Source organism: Leucopleurus acutus (genome assembly GCF_964270905.1).
Source record: "Leucopleurus acutus genome assembly, chromosome: X".
In the NCBI taxonomy this organism is placed as follows: domain Eukaryota; kingdom Metazoa; phylum Chordata; class Mammalia; order Artiodactyla; family Delphinidae; genus Leucopleurus; species Leucopleurus acutus.
This window is the reverse complement of record NC_139148.1, coordinates 94,390,938-94,415,391: the sequence shown is the minus strand read 5'-3', so window position 1 is coordinate 94,415,391 and position 24,454 is coordinate 94,390,938. Positions and strand designations below refer to the sequence as shown.

General features: G+C 40.0%; 2 protein-coding genes across 2 annotated transcripts in view; one reads left to right on the top strand and one right to left on the bottom strand.

Moving 5' to 3' along the window:
- The window catches only part of COL4A5 (collagen type IV alpha 5 chain), a 215,668-nt gene extending 214,176 nt beyond the window's left edge, over positions 1-1,492 (bottom strand). Inside the window, exon 1 of the mRNA XM_082864798.1 lies at positions 963-1,492. Within this exon, the coding sequence (XP_082720924.1) occupies positions 963-1,043 (81 nt within the window). The 5' untranslated portion in view covers positions 1,044-1,492. The remainder of the gene's footprint in view (positions 1-962) is intronic.
- A 1,512-nt stretch (positions 1,493-3,004) lies between these two features.
- The window catches only part of COL4A6 (collagen type IV alpha 6 chain), a gene marked incomplete at both ends in the record, with an annotated part of 280,878 nt that continues 259,428 nt past the window's right edge, over positions 3,005-24,454 (top strand). Inside the window, 2 exons of the mRNA XM_082865135.1 lie at positions 3,005-3,015; positions 3,210-3,261. Coding sequence (XP_082721261.1) covers positions 3,005-3,015; positions 3,210-3,261 — 63 coding nt within the window. The remainder of the gene's footprint in view (positions 3,016-3,209; positions 3,262-24,454) is intronic.

Genomic DNA, 24,454 nt, shown 5'->3' with positions numbered 1-24,454 from the left:
TCTCTGACAAAGCCATTCATTCCTTTAGATCTGCCTCTCATCCCCAGAAGGATAGTGGGTGGGACCTAGATACCCTTCTAAGAGATATATTAGGATTTTAATTCTACATTCCTAAAACTGAGTGGAAGTTTTTGCTCTGTCATTTCACGTGTACTTCCCTCCTCCACTCTCCTTTAAACCAGAACACTCATTCTCCTGTGAAAAAGAGACCGTTCTTTTCCTTTAAATAGGTGATGGGCAAATTCTCAATTTGTTTCAGGTGCCTTAGTAAGCTAAAAAAAGTAAACAACAAAAACTGAGAACTTAAAAAAAAAAAAAAGATGCAGAAAAACCGAAGCCTGAAGCCATCCGTCTTTACCTCATTCTTCTCGGTATGTTACCTGAGCATTTGCAACAAGGATGTCAAGAGGGAAGCAGTCTCTACAGAGGCTTTACTGACCAGAGGTGAGGGTAGGTTCATGTTCCTTAAGGAAAAGGCAAAAGGGAAGAACTTCACGGGCGCGCTTAACACTTTGGTGGAAGGTGGATTTTAGAAAGGCCAAAATAGTAAACTATCCACAAAGTTTAAAGAGTGCGTGGATTGGGCACAACTAGTGAAAAGGTTAGCGGGCATGTAGGGAAACACTCGAGGTGGGAGGGTGCGGAGGAAAAGTTTTAAATATCCACCAGAGCTTAGTTATCTATTAACATGCATCCTCCTCCCCAGGCTCTGCTCTTGCCCCCAGAGCAGCTAGCTGCAGGGAAAGCAAGCAGCCCTATTTTTAAACACTTAAATCTCTCCCTTGGACTTCAGAAGGCTTGAGTTACTAGCGTTGTAAATAATGTTTCTTCCTAAACAAGTGAAGGCACACCTGAATTCCCTAGCCGAGGCCCAGGAGAAAGGAAGGTAAAGGCACAAAAAGTGATTTCAGCGTGAGAGCGAGGTGATGGGATGGGGGTCGGGGGTAGAAGGAAGGACTTACCGCAGCCTCTGCGGGCTGCCCCCAAAGACTCAGGGCCAGTAAGAACAAGCCGGCAGCCAGGCTGACTCCACGCAGTTTCATTCTTCTCCGGCTCCCGCAGCTCCTTCAGCACCCGCACGAAATCCCTGGCTGGCTCTGACCAACTGACATAATCTTGAGGGTTTATAGGGAGAGAGCTAGAGCCGGAGAGAGACAGCGAGGGTGTCCCAATTGTGCCGGTCGTCTTGGGTGAGGAGAAAGTAGGTTTTTAAGAGTGGAAGGGGAAAAAAAAAAAAAAAAAAAGCAGCAGCTATTCTTCCCTCCCCGCTCCCCTCCCCAAAGCCGGTCTCTCGGGAGCACTTTTCCCTTCTGTCCAGACTTGCAAACTTTTTCCTCGCGCAAGTCCCACAGATCTACTTTCCTCCCTCTCTTCCCCTGCACCGCCCCCTCCCCACCAGCCCTGGGGAATTTGAGGATCACTCCGCCACAGTTTTAGACCGCACCAGCAACCTGCGAGGGAGTGACGCTCAGTTATTTGGAGGAGGGAAACGTCCAGCCCAGTTGACTGTGCACCCTGACTCCCCCCGGGAAGCTTTTCTATTCGTTCACTTGCACCTTCCGTTGATACTCCTTTTCCCTGCCCAGTCCCACTCTCATTGGTGTGAGCACCAAAGCCAATTACAAATAGACCTGAGCTGGGACTATTTTTTGTAGCGGAGGGATCTAAGAGAACGGTTTCTTTATTGTTAATGATTAGAAACAAATTTTGGTGCCTGCTCCCAGGGCTGCTGGGGTTGTTTGCCTTCCACCTGCTCACAGGAGGGAGTTTCTACATACAACAGAAAATGTGAAAATATTAGAAACATATAAATATATTTATATAATTAAATATATGCTTACAGCTGAAGAATTAAGAAAATGAACGTACGTATACGTGTGTGAAGACTTTATGCATATTATATTCATATAAGATTTGGGAGCGTTCAGTAGATATGAGTAATTATTATGTGGTTGGATGTTATAGTAATACAGTCATATCTTTTTCTTTAGCTACATTGAATGCCATAATTAATATTTACCTCATACTAACATAAAAGGCATTGACTCTCATTGCAGATGTTTCTCGGAGAGATTTAGGGTAGGGGATTAAATAACTTTAGTGCAGTTTTCCTTAATACTAACACGGACACTTAATTGGAAATATTTGTATGGAGTTAATGGCAGTTGAATTGATGTCTCCCAAATAAAGTAGACTTGAACGTTACTTTGATAATTCTGACATTCAGATTTTTTAAAGCACCATCAGGCCCAGAAAATATTTTATGTGGACTCCTTGGGGGATCTTTTAGGGATTTCTTGACGAATTCTTCAGAACAGTTGTTATCTCACACCCTAGAATTTACCACTTTAGCGTCTTTCAGGGCTTTGGACCTATATCACGGGGGCCCACTTATCCTTAGGTTCAGCTCAGCTAAAGGTAGTTTTACAACCCCAGAAACTACCACCACCCCAAGAGGTTAGTGTGCAATAAATTAGAATGAGTGATATGCATTTGGGAAAGTGTGCAAAGGCCCATGTGTCTATGTGGGAGGAGTATGCCTTAATCTGTATATGTGTAACAATTAACAGTGCTTTAATAAAGTGTTTGATGCACAGTTGCTTACATCTTAGTGTGTAGGTCTGTGGGCCTGTGCGTGAAGCTGTGGAGATGCGTGGGAATGTTACGTGTAGAGGTGCCTGAAAGTGAGAAAGACGACCGGCTGCCCGAGGTAGGGGGGATGATTGACAGCAGACAGCCCCGCCCCCTTCCCCTCCATTCCTTCCTCCCCTGGTGCATGGAACTATCTTTTGAGTGCGGCAAGTTGTAGCGGGCACCGCTGACCGTGTTTCCCTTTGGGGCACCTCTTTATCTAGAAGCTGAGTTTAGTTTCTTCAGAAGTGAGCCACTTCGCCCCCCTACCCCATCCTCTTGAATAAGGAAACAGCCGCCAAGCATCCGATGAGCCGCGGCCGCGGAGCCGCTTAGCAGTCTCCCGGGACCCAGCTCCGGAGGAGCCGCAAGCATGCACCCTGGGTGAGCTGTTGCTGCCCCGAGCTCCTCTCCTCTTTCCTATTCTGGGCCACTTTGCCGGACCGGGACTATACTTGTACTTCTGTCATTACAGAGAAAGTTGGGGCAGGCAGCAAAAAGGGGTCGGGGGTCTATGGGCAGACGCAGGACCCCAGAGCCTAGAGAACCCATGTTATTCACCCTCCCTCCCGTTTCAGGTTGTGGCTTCTCCTGGTTACGTTGTGCCTGACCGAGGAACTGGCAGGAGCGGTGAGTCTCATCTCCCGACCCCTTTCCCTCCTCCTCCTTTGACCTCCTCCCCATCCCACCTCTTGTGTTTGTGTAAGGGGGTTGCAGAGGGTTGCGCCATGAAACGGAGTTCACATCATTCTCATTTCTACTGGGAGTTAATGGGGTTCTTAGAAAGGAATAGCACAGTGTCAGGCTAATGCCTTTGGGACTCAGGCATCTTTCTGTTCCAAAACTTCGTAAGGGGTTGGGAAAATAAAAGTAGAAGACACAAGAGGCACGCATTTCTGAGCGTCTTCCCGGACGACTTAAAGATGACTGACATCTGATGCCTTTCTCTGTATCGATCTCCAAGGCAGAAGAAATGTAATTTTCCCTGGCTTACAAGAACATGAATTGGCACACAAGTTTGAAAGTGGGAGGAGTATCCAAGAAGTGGGACTTGGAAGTACCGAGAATGTTGTTAGAAGTTAAACTTAAGTATTTTCTTGTGAGTCCTCTGACAGTACCAGGTGACAACATCTGGATTCTTTAACTGCCTGAACTGCACTGATACTACTAGATGATGTTCAGTTTCTGCCTGATGTTTCCTTTTACTGGTTTTCTCTATCATCAGAAAGTTAAAGTGGTTAGAATAGGAAAAAAAAATTCTAAAAGTTAACATTTCATAGGCTGTTTAGATATCATCCATCAAGTCAGCTAGGGGCTGCAGGCAAAGGATTTTCTGTAGACGTTTGGTCAAGAAAAGTTTAATAGATCCCAGAAAGTAGTAATTCCGATGGAATTACTAGAATAAGCTACCAAAAGTGGCGTGACCTGAATAATCAGAGATGCTGCAGTTTTCCAGACTCACTAGCAACTTACGCCTGCAGAAATAAAGTTAATCATTGAGTTCAAATATGAAGTTAACTATTGAGTACTGTTTCACTGTTCTATTTTAAAAATTCTTAATAATTGCCAAAGTCATGCATGTACTCTATATATGTGTGTATATATATATATGTATATATATGACAGCTAAATATATATTCCAAATATTTACTTTGTGAGTTTTGACAATTTTCACTGATTGGCTCTATTTTTAATACTTCAGATATTTTAAAATACTATTTATAGAGCCGTACTTAATTCAACCCAGTAAGATTACCTAATACTTTTATGGGAAAAAAATGGATTACTTTGTCCTGGTATATGTCTTTAAGAAAATATCAGAATAAAGTGAAATGACTTCTCTTATGAAAAGAGGATGATGCCAGAAAACTTGACTTTTAATGTTTTGTGACCCCTTAACTCAGAACATCAGCTTTTATGTAAGTAAATTGTAGATTTTGTAGGCAGAGGTATTGATCTAGTTTTCGGCACACTTCCCTTTCTGATTCCTGCAGTATACAAGTTTAGTTATATGTTACCTTGAGGCTCAATACTACATTTATTGAAAATGCCAGGTTTTGATTAGTTAACAATTTGTCTGGGAATCTTGCTACTTATAAAAATGTCATGCTTGGGCAGAATACCCTCCAGTAAAACCTTTATTTCAGACTCTGGCTGATCGTATTCAGTGTACTTTTGGGAAAAGCATTAACAAATCATTCTAGGAGATTTCCCAAACACTGCATCCTATCACTTGATAACTTTAAAAGTTACTAGAGGATGTTGCCTTCATTTCTGAGAAGTGTTGAAGCATGTCTCCAAAATCATCCACTACTTTGGTGTGTGGATTTTAGACTCTGTCCCATTGTTTTACCATGTCACCTGCTATGTCAGTGTGACTGACCTTGGTAAGACTAAAATAAACCTTGAGATACACTGACAGTACTTTATTTTTTGCCTTCAGTTCATAACTACTTCATTCACCTATTATTTACTTCTGCATTATATGTTTGACATTGTAAAGCTAATTTTTAATTTTTGGAAAAATGGCAAAGAGAAAGAGAAGAGTAACAGGATAAGTTCTCAGAAGGTGACTTTGCTGAGGGGAAGTTTTTTCCTTTGTATTCTTTGTACTGGATTATCATTTATATTAGCTGGTTCTCATCTTTTACTCTCAATTCCAGTTCATCATCTGGGTTTGTAATATTTTTCACCTTTCAGATGATTTTAAACATTTGAATTCTTTGTAACTTTTTGACTTATATTAGTGAAAAATAACATAAATAGATTGGCAGGAACTATGTTGTGCTTCACTATGACAAAGTCTCTTCACTGTGAGAGTTAAACGTTGTCAATAAAGGAATACTGGTGAGCATTTAAGATAGGGTCATTTAGGTGCTTTTGAGTTCTTTCTTTGTCAGAGTTTATAAAGCAGTACTTTTGAAGGGATGGAAAACTAAATGTTAAAACCCAGGATTAAATAATGAATTTTCATTAAATTTCTTTTAAAAGAGTGCTGATCTTCATTTATTTGAAATATTTTCACAATTTATCTGAATGAGATAGAGCCTAGAATTTCAGAACATCCATATTGGTTTTTTGGTTATTAAGTGCCTAAGGCACCACACACAAAGATTTATTTAAACACAGTCTCTAACTCTGTAGGAGTTCACTTTCTCAGACAATGGTTGTCATTTTGTTCCTTAAAGGATAGGATACTTGGGACTTCCCTGGTGGTCCAGTGGTTAAGACTTCAAGCTCCCAATGCAGGGGGCCGGGGTTTGATCCCTGGTCAGGGAACTAGATCCCTCATGCCACAACTAAAATATCCTGCGTGCCACAACGAAGATCCCACAGGCCGCAACTAAGACCCGGCACAGACAAATAAATAAATAAAAATATTTTTTAAAATATAGGATACTTATTGATAAATTACCATCAGCATCATGTTAGAGAAGAGACTAGAAAGACCCATATCTCATCAAAGGCCAATATGTTTAGAAGTTAAAATATATCCCAAATTAGTCAGGGTCCTCATGTTTTCTTCCCATTTTGCCCCAAATCTGCTTTCACAAGAGGATCTAATACAACCAGACATATTTAAAAGTCAAAGCCCAGCGGGAGAGTTATTGGAGTGGGGAAGAGGCAAAGGGGAGAAAACACCTGTCTATTATCAACTCTGCCTAGAGCACAGGTAAAGTGCCTTTAGCCACATTCAAATCAAGATCTGATTGAAATACAAACTTCTTAAAGTTGTAACTTGCTCAGGTTGGTCCTTTCCAATGTGATTTTCAGTCATAATCACAGTCATCAACGTATGAATGGAGTGTTAAGGTTTTTCAGAGATGGAGAAAATCCCTTCCTAATGTAAGGATCAAGAGGAATATTTGCCTTGTTTGGGCTGTCTCTAGGATTTTTCTTTTTTTCTCTTTTAAAACAAGTTTATTAAGATATAATTTACATACCATAAATTCACACATTTATGTATATCATTCAATGATTTTTAGTAAATTTACCAAGTTGTACAACCATCACTATATCCAGTTCTAGAACATTTTCATCACCCCAGTAAGATCCTTCATATCCCTTTAATTAATCCCTATTCCCACCCCCCAAGCCTAGGCAAGCATGAATCTACTTTTCTAACTCTATAGATATGTCTTTTCTGGACATTTCATATAAATAGAACCAATTAATATATAATCTTTTGTGTTTAGCATTTTTCACTTAGCATAATATTTTTGAAATTCATTCATGTTGTAGCATATATCAGTATTTTACTCCTTTTTTTTTTAGTATTGGTATTGGTATTTAGTATTGGTATTCCATTATGGATATACCCCATTTTCTTTATGCATTCACCAGTGAATGAACATTTGGGCTCTTTCCACTTTTGGCTCTTATGAACAATACTGCTATGAACATGAACATACAAATCTTTGTGTGGGCCTATATTTTATTTCTCCTGAGTAGATGGAATTGCTGGGTTGTATGAAAACTTTATATTTAACCTCTTAAGAAACTGCAAAACTGTTTTGCAAAGTGGCTGTACCACCTCACATTCCATCAGCACTGTATGAAAATTCCAGTTTTGCTACATCCTTGCCAACACTTGTAATTGTCTGTCATTTTTATTATAGCCATCCTGGTGGGTGTGAAGTGGTGTCTTGTTGTGGTTTTAATTTGCATTTCCCTAATGACTAATCAATTAAGCATCTTTTCAAGTACTTATTAGCCATTTGGATATCTTCTTTGGAGAAATGTTTATTCAAATATTTTGCCCATTTGAAAATTGGATTGTCTTATTATTATTATGTTGTAAGAGTTCTTTGTATATTTTAGATACGAGTCTTTTACCATATATACAGTTCGCAAATATTTTCTCCCAGTCTGTGGCTTATGTTTTCATTTTCTTAATATGAATTCTTAAAGTAGTCTTCTGCTTTGCCTGCTAGCAAATATCCTATATCAGCTAGCTATCAATGATTGGAATATATAACATATATATGTGTGTGTGCATGGACATCAAATATGTATCTTGGGTGACTGGGAATGCTGATACATATGTATGAGTGCATCATCAAGTGAACCATCAAATGACTACATAAATAGGTAGCAATAGATGATAATGTAGTTATATTATTGACAGGTCAAAAGAAACATTTTCAGATAGGAGTGGAGGGGAAAATAGATATTATTTAATGTGTTACTAAAGAATCAGATAGATATATTACTATATCAAAAATTTGTTTTATTATACATTTTGATGATTGGTTTCTATTGTAACCCCATGTATTTTATTGACTACATTTAAAAATACTTTTCTGAAAGGGAGTCTGTAGGCTTCACTAGACTGTCAGAGTAATCCATGGTACTGAAAAAGAACCCATCTAGTTATGCAGTTGGTTTTTACAATTTGGTGTCTAAGGCATCTTCAGGTGTGAGGGCATTTGTATTGACTACAAGTGCCAACAACCTTTTAGATTCTAGGCATATTATGGCGCCTCCAGTAAATATGCCTCTATATTCTATAAGATCATAGTCAAGCCAAATCACAGGAGCAAAGTGGGCTATTCCCCTAATTACTTCATTAATATAATAATGAAGCAAATAGATTGACCTCAATTATCAATACATATTGGTGTTCACTTGCCTCAATTTGTGCTTAATTCCATAATTTCACCACCATGCTTGGAGTATAGACTTGTACTATCCTACATAGATGACAAGACATATACATCTAGAAAGAAGATATTAGGAAAGCACCATGCTGTATTAAACTACCAAGTCCTTTTAAGCTGACCAATGTCCCAGTGAGGCAGATCATAGAGCTCTAACTTGTTTTAAGGTCTAAATATAAATAGAACACCTGATAAGCATGCCCAAGGGAAAACTGACAGGAAAATTAGCTAAGAACAATTATCTACTCTTACCATCTGTAATTTATCCCGCTCCTAGGATATTTTTTCTTCTACAAACAATATTGAAGTCTCCTCCATTATAAAAACAAAATTTTAACAAACCATGGCTTCATTTTCCTCTGTTACTCTAACCCCCTCAATCACACTACCACCAAATTTCTGGTCATTTTCTACTCTTCTTCAACAACGATCTACCCTTAAGCCTATTACAGTCTAGAAGGAGGCTATTCTACCAAAATTGCCCTCTTTCAAGTTACTAATGGATACCTGACTGCCAAGCCCAATGGTTTCATTGCAGTCCCCATTTTATCTGACTTCTTTACTGTAGTGCTTGGCATTTTCTAGTCATTCTCAAACCACCTTTCCCCCTTGGTCTTCCAAGTCACGATGCCTCATTGTTTCTCATTACACTTCTCTGATTTTTCTTTTTGGGGGGCTGTGCACCGTATGGCTTGCAGGATCTTAGTTCCCCAACGAGGGATTGAACCCAAGCCCTCGGTAGTGAAAGTGCAGAGTCCTAACCACTGGACCACCAGGGAATTCCCTCTGATATTTTTATTTCATTCATTCAACATTTATTTATTGAGCAGCCACTGTATTCTAAATAGTATGCCAGGCTCTGGTGACACAGTGGTGAACAAGTGAGGCATGATCTTTGCCATCATGGAGGTTACAATCTTCATCACTCCCTGGTCATAAAATGGTGGTTTTGCTCAGCATTTTTATCCTTTGCCTTCTTCTTGCCTCAACAGTTTTAACTATGCTTCCTATACATTAATGACTATCAAATTTTTATTTCCAGCCCAGATGTCTCTTTTTAGCTCCAAATCTTTATTTCCAATTACCTACTAAGTACCTATATCTCAATTAGTTGTTACATACAAAGCACTTAAAATGATGCCTAGAGCTTAGTATAAGCCCTCAACCAATGCCAGGTCTTATGTTGTATTGCCCCAAAACACAGTGTGTCTGAACATGAAATTATTTTCTAATCTACCATGATACTCCAACCTGCTATCTTTTTTATCTTTGTTAAATGTCATCACCATCCACCCAGTTTCAAGTGAGAAACTATAGAATCAGGCACCAAACCTCATTATCTCCATCTTCACCAAGTTCTGGTAGTTTTACCAAAACCCCGCAGAATCCAGTTTTCTATTCATATTCTAATGGTTCCAAGTCTCATCATCATATATAAATAATCTCCTAACTAGTTTTTCTACCCCCTGACTCCATTCTAATCTCTACACTGCCACCAGAGTTATTTTATTAACAAATCCAACTATGTTATCTCCTGATTTAACTTTTGTTGGTTTCTTGTTTCTTCCAAGATTAAAATACATACTCCTTGGCTTGACACATTTAAGGGCCTTCATTATCTGGCCCCAACTACCATTCCAGCCTCATGTCTGAGTGTTTTTTCCTGCCACCTCTCCTTCTCAAACTCATAGTGTACATTACGCTTCATTCAGACTGAACTTCTCTCCATTCCCAAACTACTTTATGTTCTTTCACATTTTTTGCTCTTCTATATGCCATCCCCTCCATCTGGAATGTCTTTCTCCACCATTTACACCTTCTCTTCCTAGTGAACTCCTCAATCTTTAATACCCAGATAAAATGTTGTTTCCTCTATGAAACAGCCCCAGTCCTCTTCAGAAAGAATTTATTCTTCCTTCCCCTGTGCTTCCAAAACTCTTTAGGCCCCTTTGGTGGAACCTACCACATAGTTGTGAAATTCCTATGTTTGTATACAACGTTGCCCTCTTCAAACTTACAATGTCCAGGATACTGCCAAGCATATAGGAAGTGATCAGTAGATGACGTTCAAGTGAGTAAACAGATCTACTCCTAATGGCCTGTAACAACTGCCTTTTCCTTGTCTCTCTTGAGAATTATAAATGTTAACTCTAATAACAGTTGCTTTGATGGAAAAATAACCACCTTGTTCAATGGTATAATGTTTAAGAGAAAGGACTCTGGAATCAGACTTATGTTTGAATGCTGCCTCTGCCCTCTGTGTGACGTAAGGCAAGTCATTTTACCTTTCTGAGACTCAATTTTCTCATCAGTAAAAAAAGGATAATAACACCTTCCTCCTGAGAGTGTCGGGTGATTAGAAGGGAGAACGTATGTGTAGTTACCATTCACAAGGTAGTTGCTAAATCCCCACCCTATCCCCCTATGGAAAAGTATTCTCTATGTCTTTTAATGCTGAGGGATATTTTTAAAGTATTTCCTAATTTTGACAACTGATAAAAAGAGATGCCGGGGCTTCCCTGGTGGCTCAGTGGTTGAGAGTCTGCCTGCCGAAGCAGAGGACACGGGTTCGTGCCCCGGTCTGGGAAGATCCCACATGCCGCAGAGCAGCTGGGCCCGTGAGCCATGGCCGCTGGGCCTGCGCGTCCGGAGCCTGTGCTCTGCAATGGGAGAGGCCACAACAGTGAGAGGTCCGCGTACCGCAAAAAAAAAAAAAAAAAAAAAAAAAGAAGAGATGCCGGACAAGACTCTCGTTTTGTAGATTGTATGCCTAGAAGAATGGTCGTGTTTCTCAATTGCCCCCTTGTCTCTTTTTCCCTCTTCTACCACTTTCATAATGACATATAATTACTACTGCTTTAAGTTTACAAAGCACTTTCTCAATATCTTATTAGCAGCTCAAGACTACCCTGAGAAATATATAGGGCAAATATTCTCAGCCCAGAGAGATTAACTGATTTCTCTAAGATCACAAATCCAGCAAATGGCAGCATTTGGGTTAAAACCCACTATACCCTGCTGTCTCTCTAATTCAGGCATCTTATCATCTCTTATCTGGACTCCAAAACAGACCTGACTTCCTCTGGTTTCAGTCTTCCCCTGCCCCCCACCCCCTCTCCTGATAGCCATCCTCTGCGAGCAAGGGGCCTATTCTGAAATACAAATATGATCATGCCACTCCAAGTTCCCCATACCCATCATCATCTGGCCCTGCCCACCCATCCAACCCCATCTCCTGTTACTATTCTCATTCTGATGTTTAGACCACAGTTTGCTTTTGATGTTGGCTCAGCATGCCAACATCCTCCTGCTTTGCCTTCTGCTTGAAACACCCTTCTTTTCTCATCCTCTTTCTTCCTCCTGTCTCTGCCGATGGACTTTGTATTTTTCCCTTAAGGCCCAGTTTAGTGAATGTTTTTCTGAAATCTCCCCTTCTTTCTAGCCTTCTGTCTCCCCCTCTGTTTTTCCTTCTTTCCTTCCTTCAACAAAGATTTATTTAGTGCCTTCTATGTGTCAAACACTGTGGCCATCCCTGTTGTTTGAAGGACCATGGCAAGTACCAAGCCAGTGTGGCTGGAACACAGGGAGGGGGAAGTAGAGGGAGGGAGGTGGAAGATTGTGTGAGATGAGGCTGGAGGAACAGGAAAGGACCAGATATATCCTGCACTCTTTTTGTTTTGTTTTGTTATACTTATTTTATTTATTTGGTTGCACTGGGTCTTAGTTGTGGCACGTGTGCTCCTTAGTTGCGGCCAGTGGGCTCCTTAGTTGTGGCATGCATGTGGGATCTAGTTCCCTGAGCAGGGATCAAACCCAGGCCCCCTGCATTGGGAGCACAGAGTCTTAACTACTGCGCCACCAGGGAAGTCCCTACCCTGCACTCTTATTGGCTCCTGATTCCTTAGAGCATTTACCTAATGCCTGCACTAAGGTGTATTTCTCTGGTGGAGTGTAATAGGTGTTATAGTTATCACTGGCCACCATCTCTGTGTCTAGCACTGGCAAACCCTTATGCCTGGAGGGCTCACTCCTGTGGCACATATCTACCCCTTCCAGATTTATAAAATTTAGGTAAGTCATGAGGTATGTGTCTTTTCTTCAGCTTTTTGGGAGGGTTCCATGTTTTAAGTCTGGAGGTCTATTTCCTGATTTTTTTCCCTTTATGGATTATAGTGTGGTTAAAAAAGTAAAGAGCTCCATATTTGGAGCCAAATGTTTCTCAGTTCAGATACAGACTTCAGCATTAATTATGGCCTTAGGAGAAATCACTAAATGTATTATTGGCTGAAAAATTATTACTATTGTTGTTATTCTGCTCCCATCACTCACTGTGGCTGCCTTTGCACTAAAAATGAGTGGTGAACCCATTTTGGGGGCATTTTTAGAGTAAATTGCTTAATTATGTGTTGAATTTGTATTTCAAGCTTCCTAAAGGGAGAAGAAGAGTTAGAATTGTTATATTTGTTCCAATTTCTCCAAAGCCACTTCTACCTCTGCTGCCCTACCTTTGTGACTTCCTGTAGAGACCAAGGTACCAACTGAAGATGATGTCTGAAGACACCTCTTCAGGCATCTTTGAAGTCCCAGTTCCCTTTAGTCCAACAACAATAGAGGTAGTTTGCCATTATCTCTCAATCTGGTTGCTTTTACTGAGGGGGAGTTGGTGTTCTTCAGTGGAAATTTCCCTGGCCCTAAAGTTCTAACAGTATTTACCTCAGAGAGACCAGGCTTTCCCAGAAATGTCTGGGACTTCTGGCCAAGAGAATTAGTCCTTTGGGAGACACATTTTCTCTGGGGGAGAGAAGGAAAGTTAAGTGGTATTTCTCCTTTGCTCTGTAAATCTTTGAGCGACAATTTTTCCTTATCCAGAGCAAAGAGAGTTGGCAGAGAAAATCTAAAATGCCTAGAATCTCTAAATTCTGTTTGTGAGTGTAGCAGATCCCTTGAGAATGAAGATCAACTTGAGATTTATAAGATTTATGTGACCTTGCCTTTGCGATAAGATTAAGTTGCAAAAATACTCGCCAGCATCTAGATACCCAGAACATGCTCATAGATAATAATGTTGGTGTTGATGCTGATAAGGATGAAGAAGAATGATTAGAGCACTTTTCAAAATTTACAGCAGTAGACCCTGTTCCCCGGAACAAAATCTTATATGACCCCCAACATAAAAACCGAAGTGTTTTGCTAATAAGTCAAAGTTTTTAATATTTATTTGTAAAGTCAGTAAGAAGGAAGAGAATGGAAAAAACATAAAATCTGAAATTGAGAACTATGGCAGTCTTAGTCTCCAGTTTATTCCTGTGTGGAGAAAATTCTGATGTCCCCAAATAAGTAGTGGCTTTTTGCCTAATAGTTTGTCTTGTCATCTCTGGATATTCTTCAGTTAAACAGACATAGGAAGAAAATCTATATTTCTAGGTATACATACACTACTCTGTCTGTCCTCTCACTTTCATTCTCTCTCTTTCTCACATACACACACATTGCCAACTTGACAGCACAGATTAGTGCAATCGGTGATGGTTTCTGATGTGTGAATGTTCGGTGTGGAACCCATTTGAATGGTACATGCTGTGTTTTATTACAGTCTTAAAATAGTTTAAAATAGGATTTTTAACTGAAATTAAAATCAGATGTTGTGGAACTGTTGAAATACCGCCACCCTTTAAAAACACTGGATTATATGATAAGCCAGCATCAAACTTCATAGATCAGAATGAAGTGTTCTAGAAAGTGAAAGAAGGAAGAGGTCAGTATGGATTGTAGTTAGAGAAACCTTCACAGAAGTAAAATTCGTGCTGGGCCTTAAAGGACTCCTAGAAAATAAATGATAAATGTGGAGACGGGATATTCTAGATTTTTCCAGGACATCCCCGATTTCAAGTTTTTCTTCTCTAGGTCTCTATAAATATACTTGTATTTGTCAGGACAGGTGATTTATCTTTGATAGTTAAATGTAGTCCTATTAAATATCAAAGAGACAAGCTGATCAGAGCATGAGCAAAACCATGGAGGAGGTATAAGGGTGCAGTGTCTTTGAGGAAATTAGAAAAAGGCACACTTTCCTCTAGGCAGTCAGAGCTCCCTGCCACGCCTCACTCCTTGCTGTGCAGCAAGCAGTGTGGATTTCAGCCCCCATGTGCCCCCTCAGTCAAGGTTCCTTTTGCAGTGAACCCCATGAGCAGTCATACACTGCAGCCCTAGCAAGAATATGGTTGAATGGAGGACAGCGAGAAGCCCTACCTGGGTAAAGCACCGGAGTAGAAGGAAATGATTATGGACAGCTGAGGCAGGGTTAGGTTATGGAGGTCTTAAAACCCAGGCAGAGAGAAAAAGTTGGCTACAAAGCGCTGTGCTGATTGCTGTTTGAGGGAAATACTGACGTGATCAGTGGGGTCTTTTGCCCGCTCTTCATACGTCAGACAAGTGCCTGTACATATAACTCCCTGTATCCTATATATCCAACGTAAATACACATATACATACCAAGAGTGTGCTGTTTTCATTTTTATTGATTTCTTTTTCTTTTCATTGTAAAGACTACTCTCTAGCTTTAACCACAGTCTTTGCCTTTACTTTCTTGCCTTCTATGTATTATCCTAAATCACCACTTTTATTCTTCCCCTCCTCGAGAAGTTGTAACATCCCCCAGATGCCTACTCCGTTAAAACATTGTAGTTCTCCCCCCCACCCCCAAATCTCTCCCTACTGGACCACCTGAAGAATTTAAGGCACAGTGGTCAAGTTGGAAGAGATCCGTAGCTTTCTTTGGTTTAATGTCCAGCACCTGTTTTAAGCCCTCAGCCTGCGATCTCCAGTCTTGAAGCCCTGAGACTGGCTTGTGGCTCCCACTTTCCCTAATGGCTGTGACAACCAAAGGTGCTGAGAGAGATGGCAGCTTCTTCGTCCACTGACTCCCAGTTTATACTCTCCCTGTCAGACTATAAGTCACGGAAGAAGAGAGTTCTGACATAAAACATTGTACTTTAGAGCCAAATTGACAGCACTTCCTTTCTCTATTTTGAAGGATCTCCCTATGCATTTCTATGTGTACATTTCTCTGTAAGTTTGGTTATGCCCTCCTGTATACCTGTGAGAGTATGTATTTATTTAACATATTTTGTTTGTCAGGTTTTTTTTCTTTTTTGTGTTGTGTCTTTTACTGTCTTTTTAAAATTTTGAAACAATCTCAAAATTACAGAAAAGCTTCAAGTATGCTACAATAATTTTTTATTTAACCATTTGAGAGTAAGTTGCCAATATGATCCAACATCACTCCCAAATACTTTAGTGTATATTTCCTACAAACAAAGATATTCTGCTATGTAGTCATTTTTTCTCTTAAAAATTATTATGAAATATTTTAGGCAACAGGAATGTTAGTTATATAATATTATGTAAAATAATATAATGAACATATATAATAATGTAATTAAACAAAATATGATGAATATATGACCATCACCCAGCTTAAGAAATAAAATGCAATTGAAACCACCTGTGTATCACTCCCAGCCCCCCCCCCCACCTCCACCATCTTGAATTTGGTATATATCATTCATTCCTAAGATGGAGTTTCTAAGTGGGTTTCAGGTAGGTCTGTAAGTGCCCTGAAACTGTATGTAAAATTAGATATGCATGTACATTTTTCTGGGGAAAAGGTCCATAGCTTTGATGACATTTACATGCATAAACGTAAGCTGTGTGTGACATAGCAGAGTTCACAAAAAAATAGTCTACAGTTAGCACATATCCTTTTCCGCCACTCATTTATTGTCTTAGCTCTTTGTATCCTGGCTTTCTCCCCAACCAATTCACTGAGATTGATTTGATTAGGTCACTTCTTAATCACCAAATTCAATTGCTTCTTCTCAGTCCCCATCCTCACTGAACTACCAGTAGCACCGTACTCTTCACTCACTTCTTCTAGACTCTTTCCCTCGCCTTGGTTTCTGCACTCTCTTGACGTTCTTCAGTCTCCTCATCTGAAAAGTATAATACCTACCTCATATGGTGGTGAGGGTTAGTTAAAATGTTCATAAAGTGCCTGATTGTTGTATGTGCTCAATAAACTGTAGCTATTATTCGCAGTCAATTCTCATACCACTGTGGTGTGTCTCATCATCCCCCAGCCCCCTGTTTAAGGTGTTATGAATGGACAGAGGTCATGCCAGGAAGACAGCCTGCAATTACTGCCTCAGCTTCCTGCAGTGCTGTTCATTAGCCTAATAGTAACCCCTATACGTATTCATAGTTCTCCTTAGGGCAGAGTCAGTGATCCTAAGAGTCTTTAAGAGAAAATAATTTAGGTGAAGTCTAGTTAGCCTTGAATTACATAGGGATATAGTTTTAAATTTCATCCCCCAAAGTTTGTAACGCTGTTCTCAGCCTGGTCACCTTTAAAAACCTCAGATGGTAAGAAGTTAGTTCTCCTTTCCTCGTTTGTTCAGCTTTTTGCCCACTCTGCTACTCAACAGACTGACAAATGTAGGTGCCAACTCTATTACGAAGGACACCTGCTGGCTTCAAGCTGGCCTAGGGCCAGTTATCCTGGACAGGCCATTGAAGAGCCATATGACTTTCAGACACTATTTACTTGGAACAGAATGAGAGGAAGGATTTATATCAAGTTACCAGTCCCCTGAGTCTGCCCTGTCCTGAGCTGTCCTCTTTATCCTTCATGTCCTCTATTAGCTGCCAGTAACAGTGACATACTTTTGTTCACATGCATAATAGAACCTTAAAATATCTGAGGGCACAAACCTCTGAGAAGCACCAAAGCCCTCACTGAGGCCCATCAGCTAAGAGAAAATCAGCCAAGTTATCTTTGCCCTCTGTTAGGTAGAGTGCTTGACCTCATAACTGCCATCCCTTCGGTCAGGATAGGATAGGTTATGTTGCTATAGCAAACTACTCCCAACATCTCAGTGGCTTAAAATAACAGAGGTCCATCATGGGTCATCTGGGGGACATTATGTGGTCCTCAATCTAGGACCCAGAGGGAACAGCCACCATCCGGAACACTACTGATCGTTGTAGCAGAGGGAAAGGGAGCTCTGCAGGTCTCACACTGGACTACCAATTAAGTCTTATTTCTGTATGTGACATGTCACTTTTTTCATATACCATTGGTCAGCCTTGATCAGAGACCAACTGGAGGCCAAGAAGGGCGATCCTACCATGTGCCCTGAAGGTGGAGAGCTGGAAATATTCAGTCACACTGTTACTTAATGTTCTCTGTAGAAAGACATCCCTGGTCTCTAGCCCTGTCCCTTTCCCTGGGACATCTTGCTAAGTCACTTCCCTTCAATTTCACTCATTCTTGTTTATCTGCTTCTGTAAAAACCAAGCTACTTCTTATCAGTTTGGTAATTATTGTGCATACGGTAGTAGGCTGTGTTGTTTAATGCAAGGGTTTTTTTCCCCTTGATTTGAATTCCTTCAGCCTCTTTGGTGTTCCTGCAGTTGTATGCTGCTGTGATATACAGAGGTATTAGCTTGAAATAGTTTTGTTTAAATAAAATGCTGTCTTTTGGACTCTTCCTCACCTCCTGCTGTTTACAGTTGTAAGTAACAGAATAGCTATAATTCTGTGATCCTCTGACCATAAAGATGGGATTAAATGACTTGCCCAAGGGTGTGTAGTTAGTTGGTATCGGAGGAGCCTGAACTAGAACTCAGGTTTTCTGACTCAGAGTCTGTTTTCTTTTTATTACACCAGGCCCTATTATAAAGAAAGTTGTATAACTGGCAGCTCTGTAATTTACTACCAGAGATGACTGGTAACAACAGAACCTAGTCTTTAATCTTGAACAGAAGGAATTTTCCACTTAAATGTCTCCTTTGGACTATTTTGATGAATTCCATGTCATAAAATCAGATTCCTGGGATTCCGATGCCAATAAGTTTGTGTTCTTTCTTGAAGCAAATAAACAACTGGCCCTGAATGAATCAATGACATGATCCTGACTATCTGTAAGACTCAAACAAATAAGGACTTTCACTTTATCTCAATCTAGAATAAGGCATTGCACGCATTGTGTTTTTGCAAGTTTGTTTCTCACTAGTATTTAGAATGTGAGACAATGTTCAAGGCTTCAAATTACAAATGGTATCAATAGCTTAGTGAAAGCGTTACTGCACAAGCTGTGTCAGCCTGTCTCAATTTGGAGTTAGTTTTTGTGTGAACTGCTGTGGGGTTTCCTCAGGTATAGTTTACTATAAGGCTCTTCAGTGGCATTTCTAGTGTTAACCAAATTCACTATTGATAACTGTTTAAGAAAAGGCCCTACCCAGGGACTTCCCTGGCAGTCCAGTGGTTAAGACACTGCTAATGAAGGGGGCGCAGGTTTGATCCCTGGTTGGGGAACTAAGATCCCACATGCTGCACCACGCGGCCAAAAGGTTAAAAAAAAAAAAAAGGCCCTAGCCAATGAGACTATTACTAAAAATCATAGATAATAAAGGAGGCATCTCTAATACAAAAACAAGCCCTAACACACAGGCATAGAATTCTTGTTAAGATATGAACAAATATGACATGGGTGGTCCAGGGTATCTGCAGATAACACGAACCTCTGCGCAGGCTTAATAGAAGAATACACCATTTTATATACATTCAATAATATAAACTGTAGGTTAGGAAGAAGGAACCTTTTTAAAGAATGCCACACACAACCCATTAGGACGATATTCTGAATTGTTCCAATACTTTGCCTTCTGCTATCAGGTGGTCTTGATTACTCTTTGGACACTAAAACCCAGCATTATTGCCATATATAGAAGCACAAGGCTAGATATCTGAGAACACTGGCCATTAGTGCAAAGGCAAAGCCAATTTCTCTTATATCTGTGGTGATAGAATATCTTCCATAATGTTTTCTCATGGAGTCCTTTGCCATAGTCATTTAGCTACCAGGTCAATTTTTTTCCTCATGGAAAATTTCACACATGAACAAAGCAGAGAGAACAGTATCATATGACCTCATGTTCCTATCACCCAGCTTCAACAATTATCAGTTCATGGCCAATCTGCTATGAGGGCTTTATGAGGATTATCATAATCATTTGCATTTCATGGCTATGAACTATTTTTAAATATCTTTTCACTTTTTATGGCAACTGTAAGTATAAATATTAGGCTTTTACGTAAAGAGGATTTATTCACACCACCAGAAAAATAGTTTTCAAAATATTCATATCACTAGAATAGCTCAACTGCAGACGTTATCAACCAATTTCCTAAGAAATTCTTAGAGTCGAGGGAGCCAACATCCTTCTATCAGGATCTATCCATTGTATCAAAGGACTTAAAAGCTAGAAAAGGACCACTGCTTCTCATATTGTGGTCTATCAACCTTTGGGTATCAGCAAATGTATTCTTGGGGATCTATAAGTTCCTAAGATTAAGAAACATTCTTCCAATATCAAACTGGTAATAATCCTTCTGAGTGTTCACTCTTGTACTCATGTCGAACTCTTTTATCAGTACTTATCTTTTAAAATGGCAATGCATTATCAAAAGGCATTTTTATAAAATATGATTTCACTTTCTTTTTTTTTTTTTTTTTTTTGCGGTATGCGGGCCTCTCACTGCTGTGGCCTCTCCTGTTGCGGAGCACAGGCTCCGGACGCGCAGGCTCAGCGGCCATGGCTCACGGGCCCAGCCACTCCACGGCACGTGGGATCTTCCCGGACCGGGACACGAACCCGCGTCCCCTGCATCGGCAGGCGAACTCTCAACCACTGCGCCACCAGGGAAGCCCCAAGATTTCACTTTCTTAGTCAGTGTTTCTCAAATAGATCCATGAATCCATTCCATAGTTCATTAGAGTTCTGAAGGAGCAGAAATCCCACTCTGAGGGAAGAATACAGGAAAAATTGAGAGTTTTATCACACAAGTTACCATTGAAACAAATAGATAGGCCCCAAAGTTTAGTTGTGCCCTCAGTGAACAGAATGTGGACATTCTGGTGGAGAAAAAAGCTTTCTGAAGAATATAAGGTTGAAAAGTTAGTAGTGGAAAATAACATTATAAAGGTGTATTGGAACTGAATTATTTAAGTTAAAACATAATACCTTACTACAAGGTTAAGGAGTCTACACTTATATTTTCTGTCAATATGATATTGTTTTATGTGAGGTCGGGGATATTGTCTTCTTTAAGTGTGGATTCTGTGAACTTGGGTGGCTCAGTAGGAGAATATTTTGGCAGTCATTTTCTACTCTCATGTACAGTGTAGAGAAGCCTGTCTCCATATCAAGGTAGGATTCTATACTGGGTTTTAATACTCTGTAAATAAAACAATATTCTCTCTATATTCATCTCCATTAGTAAGCATTGAACTTGACAACAATGAAGGTTTTAGTACTTTTTTGTCATGCAGAACTGAACATTATTTTAATTTTATACCTATATTACATGTAACAATGATCTGCTGGGGGAGGACTCCTATCTGCTGAAACACAGGTTACTTAGTGGCTTTGGAGAATTCTAAGCAGGCTTTGGGATGCAAACTTACTAATGCTTTCATTTTTCACTCCAGAGCTCTGAAAGGCAAGACCATAGCTTAAGCTATTGTACGTAAATTAATGCCTGCTACTACCAATAATACAATAACAACAGCAAAAGAAGATGATAATGCCTGTGCCAGTTGTTATACTAAGGATCTTATTTACTTTTTTATTTCATCCTCACAACAACCCAAGGGTAGTAAGTAGAGTGAGAGGATCTTCCTTCCTTGTTTGCTTGAGGTACTGTTGATATCAGGTAGTGTACATTGGTGGAAGGCGCTAGAGCTCATCTGTTTGTATTTCCTATGGGCAGTTTCTCCATCTTGCAGTGGGTTGTGTCGACTGAAAAAAATGCACACCCCAGAAGTTGAGAATTATGGGTTTTTTGGCAAAATTTCTGAGGACTCAAACCCAGGAAGCAGCAGCCTCTCAAATAGCTCTGAGGAACTGCTCCGAAAGGGTAAGGGAGGAACCAGGATATATAGGAGTTTTGCAACAAAGACCAGGTAGTCGGAACATCAAAAGATTACTGTTATTAATTAAAGAAAACCAGATATCTCAAGTTAATGAATTTAGTGCTTTTCTCTGCATGGGAAGATGCAAGAGTCTGGGCTCATTGAAATCATTCCTTTGATATGCACCTTACCTATCTAGGGCCATCCTGTTCTTTCCTATCCTGAGTCCCCTCAGGGTGCACCTTTGGAGGTGGCTGCAGTGACTTGAGGGCATCCTTTGTTTGCTAATATGGCAGGCAACATTTTTCATTCACAGTTGCTACTGCTGTAACACTCATTCTCATAGCAGGGTATGAGTACTTCATTCGCATCTAAATTTACATGCAGTTAACAAAATCTCTTTTATGTGTACTATCTCATGTGATCCTAGCAGGAACACTATGAAATAGGAAAGGAAAATATTTTACAGTAATATACTCATTTAGGATGAAAAAATGGAGGCTCAGATACTTCTTACTTGCTCGAGGTACAAGACTTCTTCACATCACCTTCTGCTCCTGTTATATTCAGTCTTGACTCCTCTTGAACTGTTGAAAGTATATTCATCTTTTTTTTTTGATTAAAAGGGAGACAGAAACTAATCCTCATTTATCTTTCGCCTAACATGATGTCAGGCATACAACAGGCACTTGATAAATGCCTGTTGACTTGGATTGTTAGATTTTATACTTAAATAGAAGAAGAGCTATGAGAATAAAATAAATTTTAGATAAGGCTTGCCATTCGTATGAGGCCATTCATTAAGCTATATAGTCTTCTAAACCTTCCTAGGAACTCCCTGCTACAGAAGGGCCCCAAATGTTCTACCTGCCATTTATCACGTACTGTCTAAAATTAGACTATTATAGATCCATTCCCTTGGCCACTGATACTCCTAGACATTATCCTTAATTACATATATCTCTAGAAAGTACAGATCATTTATAGATTAGTACAAAATATTTTTTTTTAATCTTTGCTGAGTGTTTGGCCAGGGTAGTTTTGAAAGAGGTAAAAGATCATTTTGGAGCATGGATCACTACTAGGGAGATTTTGAAGGAGTGTATTAACAAATTGTTTATTATCTACTGTAACAACAATAACTAACACTTGTTAAGAATACCTATGTGCCAGGGAATTCCCTGGTGGTCCAGTGGTTAGGACTCCATGCTTCCACTGCTGGGGGCCTGGGTTCGATTCCTGGTCGGGGAACTAAGGTCCCGCAAGCTGTGCAGCCAAAGAAAAAAGAAAAAAAAAGAATAACTATGTGGCAGACTCTGCGCCTTAATTACTATTATTATCTCATTATTACAAATGAGATACCTGAGACTCAGAAAAGCAAAACAGTGATTTAAACCAAGGTCTGACTTAACCCAAATCTCCCATTCTTAACCATTACCCTGTACTACCTAATCAGTGGGAGTTAGGAAAAGAAGGGGAAGAGAATGAAAAGGAATGTATAAATTGTTGCTAGGAAGATGCCCGAGCCAAACATTGACTTAAGTCACAATGGAGACTTCAAATCTGTGGGCTCAAGTCCTATGACAGGTATTTTGGCCTGGATTCCCCCTAGGTAATCACCTCCCTTTCATTCAGCATTACTGGCTACTTTGCCTTTACTTGTGCTTATTTACTTATTCTCTTTGGTCTTCATTGTTGCTCTTTCTCAAGTGGAGCCTGAACAATATAGTCAGATGTTCTTTATATAAATCTTATCTCCAACGTATAGCTCAAAATGTGTTCCTTATAAATTCTTGTCATGCAAGGCTACTAGGAATAATGAATAATACGTCAGGAGAGTTGCTTTTTGCAACTAGTAAATAGAAAGTTTGATCATTCTTCCGGAGTGAACTTTAAACAACCCATTCTCACAGGCTGCAATGTTGAATAATAATGATGACGGTATCTTTCCACTTGTGTTTAGGCCTCTCATATGTTATCTGAGTTGAGCTACTCAGCAGTTAATATGAGAGAGGTAGCAATTATTATACCCATTTTATAAATGAAAGGGACTGAAGCTAACTGATTTTAGGTGGTCACCTGGCTGATAAGTAGAAAAGTCATTTACAGAGCCACAACCTGAATTCAGTGGTCTTCCAACAGTCCCACATTATTTGCTTTTCTGTCCATCCTGTGACTTGATACATCCCATCTTACAAAGAGATCTGCTCTTTTATTGCAAGCCTCTTCTGTGAATAAATAAATGGTACAGACATTAAGTCCTAGAGTAGTCAGTTGGGGTGGTTGAGGGGAGAGCCCATTTGGGAAGAGGATAATCAGGAAAGTTTCCTTGTAAATTTGAGTTGCAGGATGATATATCAATTTCCCTCCTTCTTTGATAAATCCCATAGGTGGGCAAAGAATATGTTTCCCTGAATCTAAATTGATGGGGGTGCTGATGGAGATTGGTGAGCACGTCTAGGGGTGGTAGGGTGTTGTTCTTAGACCTTACAAAAGTATGTTTATGTGAAACGTAGTCGTTGGACGAAGAGAAATCCTACTCACCTGCCAAGGTCCATTCAAGTTGCACTACTTCCGCAAAGCATGCTGTGACCATTCTGGCCTCCATTAATCTCCCTTTTCTCTAAAATCCTCTAATAATTACGGTCTAGACTGGAGGTTGCAAACTGGTGAGCCATGGTCCAAATCTGGCTTAAAGATGTGCTTTGTTCTCATCATGCTGTATGCTACAGGTAGAACCCCGTTGGCTTTCCTGGACAGGAGGGCAGGACTTTGAGCCCACAGGCTTGCCACAATCCCCCAGCAAGGCCCTCCAGATGCTCTGGTGCGATGAAATACAACCATACTGGGAAAGCCAGGTTTCAGCAGTTCGTAGCTAAGGATATGTGTGGTTCATTGAGCAAGATGACCCTCTTCTTCCTCAGCACTGATGTAGAATACACTTAGGAAAGGTCTCAGCTAATGCATCTCCACAACTGGAGAGAAAAGAGAAAATGGCACCAAGCTTTCTTAGAGATTAGATCACCGCCCTATTATATTTCTTTCTGCCTCAGACCATTGTCCACTGAAATTGATTAAAGTCTTGTAGTTAACAGGCAGATTGAATATAATCTTTTCCTCCTCAACCTATTAGTCACTGACTACTGAGCGTAACTCTGAGAGGTCTGATTAGAGAGTTCCATTAAAAAT